The 6,000-nt window shown below is 35.1% G+C and overlaps 2 protein-coding genes across 2 annotated transcripts in view; one reads left to right on the top strand and one right to left on the bottom strand.

Annotated features, from left to right (window-relative positions):
* The window catches only part of LOC110442124 (regulator of nonsense transcripts 2-like), a 37,356-nt gene extending 36,908 nt beyond the window's left edge, over nt 1-448 (bottom strand). Inside the window, exon 1 of the mRNA XM_021485583.1 lies at nt 341-448. The gene's annotated coding sequence lies outside the window, so the exon portion shown is untranslated. The remainder of the gene's footprint in view (nt 1-340) is intronic.
* Nucleotides 449-614: 166 nt separating this feature from the next.
* Nucleotides 615-6,000, top strand: part of LOC110442134 (protein MCM10 homolog) — a 28,867-nt gene continuing 23,481 nt past the window's right edge. The window contains exons 1-8 of the mRNA XM_021485598.1: nt 615-673; nt 2,296-2,400; nt 3,239-3,337; nt 3,550-3,651; nt 4,032-4,145; nt 4,310-4,675; nt 5,042-5,242; nt 5,730-5,861. Of these exons, the coding sequence (XP_021341273.1) occupies nt 2,394-2,400; nt 3,239-3,337; nt 3,550-3,651; nt 4,032-4,145; nt 4,310-4,675; nt 5,042-5,242; nt 5,730-5,861 (1,021 nt within the window). The 5' untranslated portion in view covers nt 615-673; nt 2,296-2,393. The remainder of the gene's footprint in view (nt 674-2,295; nt 2,401-3,238; nt 3,338-3,549; nt 3,652-4,031; nt 4,146-4,309; nt 4,676-5,041; nt 5,243-5,729; nt 5,862-6,000) is intronic.

The following is a 6,000-nucleotide window of genomic DNA, read 5'->3' as shown; positions in this document are numbered from 1 at the left end:
GTGGGGGGGGGGGGGGGGGGGGGGGGGGGGGGTTATGAGACAGGGAACTTTGCTTGCTAAACAGCTTTACTTTTCTATGACACATATTATGACACATATGATATCAAGTGAAAATGTTCCAAAATAAATAGATGTTATAATACAACAGTATGGTATAGAGATAAACTACTGTTGGTTGGTCTGGGAAACCGTTACACTTGAAACTGAAAGTTACGTGCAAAATTTGGTCGGTTATAAGTTTACTGTAGTGGAGAACACCGTACCAGTCGCATCGATTGTTATACAAAAGCACATAGACATTCACCCAATTTAAATAAGTACAAGAAGTGCAACATTTTACCTCACATTCTGGATGTTATAGTCTGGCATCAAACAAAACACGATGATAAAAACGTTTCAGTTTGTTTACAAATTTCAGCAAATATGGCGTCTGCACGAACCACATTGGATATGCACAGTTTCGTATAATTAAATGTTTGTCACCTGATTTCTCAAATATAACGTTAACAATCAAAAGTCGAAACAATCATGACTATTGAATGTTTGATGCACTTTAACGGTTAAAGATTAAAAAATATTTTAGAAAGATACGAAAATAATGAGAGCACAAAAACTTTGGCGCCAAGAACGAATGTCAACAACACCAAAAGGAGATGGGAATCGTTTTCTAAATGTAAGATTTTATGATGCTGCAATGGTCGCGATTGCTGTAATTTTTTGTTGTTTCCAAGTACTTGGTTTATTCAATTAATATCAGGTCACCCGTATCATCTTCTATATTCGTGATACAGAAAATAATATGACTTATCTGTGTTGCCGAAAGAATTTCATGCAGCTAGGTGTATACACAGGGGCTCGGTTTCGTGTGACGATCTAAATCGGAGATTTATAACGATAGATATATCGTTATAAATCTCTGATTTAGATAGAGTTCCTACAGGAATTAGGTTTCGGGATACTTTCGGTTAATATTAAATCTTTACACATCAGTAAATAACAGCAACACTTTTTACACATTCTAAAACTTCGGTACCCTCAATTTTTATAAGGTTTTAGAATGTGTATAAACACCGAATAAAAATTATTACTGGTGTGTATAGGTTTATAATTTACCGAAAGTACCTCGAAACCGAGCCCCTTAACTATACAGTAGTGTTGGGAATCACTTCAAAATCTACAAAATCTCTGATCAATCATCTCTTTTCTCCAAATGATTGATTAATGATCGATCATTAAATGAAATGAAAAGAGGAGAAGTCATCAAATTGGGTAAAATATGGAGTATTCTCTTCAACTTCTGATCTCAATAACTTGTTATGAAGTTGAAAGTTTTCATGCTGTAAGTGAAGCATGATCGATCATAGAAAATCATGATCAATTAATCATAGTCGGACATAAAATTACTGATCATCGATTAAATTGATTAATCGGAATAACACTATAATTGAATCTGCATATCTTGTCAACCCCTGTACAAATATTATTAATTACGACAAAAAAAAATAAGGGAGACATAGAAAAAATTAAATAAGACTATTAGCCACACAGCTAAACTGGACTAAAATGTATCTTTAGGGCAAAACAACATAAAACCACCATGGGCAAACTGGATTTAGGGTGAAATGACCTGACACCAGTTCAACTAGTTATAGTAAGGAGTACGTAGTGTGTTCAGTTACTGAACCCTTATCGCGTAATTGGCGATTAAACAAATTAGAGCAAAATTGAACTCCAACATGTTGAGTCTTTCATTTTACTTTGACAGTTAGTTGGCAATTATATATTTCCTTCACAATGACAACTGGAAAAACAACTTATTTTCTGCATGTATAGAGTCAACTAGGTGTTTATTTTTACTATCCCAAAAACAATGATGTCAACACTTGTACCTTTTTACCGAATGAAATTGAATTGAATTGGAACAAACTTGCAGTGTGCACCGAGAAATGTGAAAAATGTCAGAACATATATAAAATGTCAGAACATATATAAGTGCTCACAAAAACATGTCCTCCGGTGATACAATAATGTCAGACAAGGGCCCTAGCTTTCACCAATGCATGCTTGAGATTGTAAAATTAATTGTCTGCTTGTTATATATGAAATATTATTTTATTTTAGATGTTAGATGTTGCATTGTTAATGAATNAAACGGGGGGGGGGGGGGGGGGAAATCTTTAAAATTTGGAATTTTTTGAAGACATTTAGGAGAAAATTACACTATTTGCCTTTAAGTTTTTCTTAAAAAGCTATGAGCACATGCATACTGCTAACAACTTCAATTTTTTGTTTCAGTTGAATATGAGTTTGTGATCCAGACAAAAGCAATAGAAACTACAAGCAAGAACCAGGCTTCCTCCATACTAGCCAGACAAAACCTTGTGCTTAGAGCAATGGCAGGTTTGTATACAAATTTGATAAAGACATGGTGTATAACTGGTTATAAGCATGGGCAATTGAAGGTGATCTATTTCATTGTTTGGAGCATCATTGAAGAAATTTGGTTAGCTAGTAAAACATTAGGATTACCAGGGCAATTTTCAATAAATCAGGACAAATCTGGATGCATTTGTCCCATAAAACACTGGCTATGTAATGGAAGGATGAATCTATCCCATTAAAACACTGGCTAGGTAATGTAAGGATGAATCTCCCATCAAAACACTGACTAGGTAATGGAAGGATGAATCTGTCTCATAAAACACTGGCTAGGAAATAAAAGGATGAATATGTCTCATAAAACACTGGCTATCCCATTAAACACTGGCTAGGTAATGGAAGGATGAATATGTCTCATAAAACACTGACTAGGTAATGGAAGGATGAATCTATCCCATTAAACACTGGCTAGGTAATGGAAGGATGAATCTATCCCATTAAAACACTGGCTAGGTAATGGAAGGATGAATCGATCTCATTAAACACTGACTAGGTAATGGAAGGATGAATATATCCCATTAAACACTGGCTAGGTAATGGAAGGATGAATATGTCCAATAAAACACTGGCTAGGTAAAGGAAGGATGAATTTGTCTCCAAAACATTGGCAAATAGTGTGGAGATACATGTATACATGTATCTGTTTAAAACACAGGCTTGGTTGTGGAAAAAACCTGGCAGATTAGTGACACCTGGATTAACAACTGTAGATAAATTTCTGTGCATTGCAATTATAGTGATAGTGATACATTGAATTGCATTATGCTGTTACTTAATTCACAGATTCATTTCTTTCCAGATGAGGATTTGGATATTGAAACATTAACAGCGTTGCTTGAGGATGATTCTGATGACGAGGAGATTCAACAGGAGACAAATAAATCAGACAAAAATCAAGGTAAGAAGTCCATTGTAGATATCCATTCAACCTATACTAGACTTTTTGAAGTTTGTTTGATTTCCCAGTAATGAGTATCAGAAAATGAAAAATTGAATATTTCTACTTTTGCATGTAGCCTAAAAATGAAAATATATAACTTTAAGAAAAACGGTTACGGTAAAATTATTTCATGAACTTTACTTTCAAATATTTTTGTTCATGACCAACAGATTCTAATGATGAATCTGACATAGCAACATTGGCAGCTTTTCTAGAAGATTCCGACAGTGATGAAGATGCCCAAGAAAGTGGAAAACCCTGTACTGCAAAAGGTGACGATGCTACACAATACAAATTGTGGTATAAAATACACTTAAAGGACAAAGTTGTAGCAATGTTCTTAACCAATAGAGTATATTTATGCTGTCCTGTATGTGGACATTTTACATAACAATTGAATGCTTGCTGAACTGGTCATTCTAATATATCTGTCCGGCCTAGTAAAACATTTTAAAACATCCCCTCCTAATAGGTCTTAAGTTTTCAAGAGAGCACCATCAAAAGATCTAATGTGGTTTATAATGCATAATATGTAGCCATTGCTTCCAATCACCTTTCTACAATAGAGTTTTCCTTTTGTGGGTGGGAGATACATTTTGCCTGGCAAAGCACTTTATTCAGCATCAATTGACATGATTTATTTCTGTACTAGGTGACGTTGAATCATCAAAGGACACCAATGGAAGCCAAACAAATGTACAGGAGAATGTGGCTGTCAACCCAACATCTCCCGTGCAGTCCGCTGAAAACATGAATGCCTTACAGAGTAAGATATGTTATCATCTTTTCAATAAGAAAATGTAATGTTTGTTTGTGTAATTATTCTTCGGGTGTGATGATATAGTGTAAACAGGCAAACATAAAATATGATTTGCTGTATTCCTTCAATTAGATTCTGCATGTGTAGATTTTTTTTTCTTTTTCTTTCAGATCAAATATTGATGATGCAAAAACAGATGGAACAAATGCAGAAATTGTTATTGCAACAACAGTCACCGAGTAGTCAAGGGGAAGTAACTCCAAATGCCAAATCAGTACCCAATCTGCCCAAAACGAAGCAAAGTCTTACAAGCAGTGTTCCTGGAAAGTCGTCTACAATTCATACAAGAGATAGTCCTGGTAATAAAGTATCCAGGTCGAGTTCTACAAACATTTTAGCAAGGAAGTCTCCTATATCTCAACTAAAAGAAAAACATGGTTCGAAAGAAATCAAGTCCACCCGATCACCACAACATAAGGCTGCCAAGATATCTTCATCATCTAATACCTCTAAACCGAAACAAACATCAAAGAAAGGTACATTTCTTATCAGCCTTACTTGACTAGATATACCATAACAGTGTCTGTCTGATATTTTTAGGGCTACAAGATGTAATCAAATACATGGGGTACAGTGATTTGTTTTGGTGAGTTTGTCATTCCCAAATACTGTAATATAAAAATTCATATATATATATTTTTCCAGAAAATTGGATAAGACTTATAATTGTCATAGATTGTAATAACACAATGGGAAACAAATTGACTTTCCTTTCATTAAAAGATGAAAAATACTGCTTGTGTATCGTTGCTGTGTTGAAATTTACTATTCAGGAGTAGATATAACATTCTTCTGGATTTTATTTAGAGTGATGGTCATAAAACATTTGAAACCTTTTGTAGAATCTTCAGAGCAGGAACACAACCCTTTTTTTGGCGAGTCAGAAAAATCTCCTACCGAGGAGAAGAAAACACCTCCTGTCCATGTGAAAGTGAAGTCTCCATCAGATACGATTAAATTATCAGAGGCGCTCAAAAGGAAGGAGCAAGAGAAATCACTGTTCGGGGACGATAGTGATAGTGACTGGGAAGGGCTCGATGGAGGTGATTATATGTTCCAACTTATAATCAGTTTTAACTTGTATATCCCCGATAATAATATGCACAAGACACTCCAGTGCTGTCATAAACTTTGGACTTTGACCAAGATTTCTGTGCTAAAGCATATCCCCCATTGAGTACTAATTTAAAACAAAGATATTTTGTGATTATGTGGGCATGGACCCAACGCATATTTTGTGTAATGTTTTGAGCATTTTTTGTCCTCTTTACAAATTCTCGTACAATGTTAATTGAAACTTGCTCTTTGAATTCTGATGTTTTAATGGAGATGCATTTTACAGATGTGTTTGTACCCGAGTGGTCTGGTCTGTGCTATAACTGACAAAATCAGCAATGTTTTATTGGTACACCATGTTGTAGAATTTGGGAAATAATGGTTTTTGATGAAACATTTTGTGATGAAAGTTTAATAGAACTGCATCAACAGAAGTTTGATTTTCTTTTGTTAAATTATGGTTTTATGTTGTAGAAGAGAAAGGTAGATTAAGCGTTGAAGGAAATGAGCTGAGAAAACTCCTGCATCATGGTGAGAAAGGTCGGGTGTCCAATGCCTCAAAACAGGACGTTGAAGAACTGAGGAAAAGAGCAGCTAAGACGTCTTGTAAGTAGGAAGAGTTGCTCCCCTTTGGCTGTCTGTGTTCCTATAGAAATCTTTTAACAGTTATAAACAAGATTGTACGAGTACCCTACCACAGTCCAGTATGCTGGACATCATTGGAGCTGCAGTTTTGCTGACACTA

This window comes from Mizuhopecten yessoensis, unplaced genomic scaffold (genome assembly GCF_002113885.1).
Source record: "Mizuhopecten yessoensis strain PY_sf001 unplaced genomic scaffold, ASM211388v2 scaffold716215, whole genome shotgun sequence".
Lineage (NCBI taxonomy): Eukaryota > Metazoa > Mollusca > Bivalvia > Pectinida > Pectinidae > Mizuhopecten > Mizuhopecten yessoensis.
Note: the sequence above shows the minus strand (reverse complement) of the source record. Positions and strands in the feature narration are given on the sequence as shown.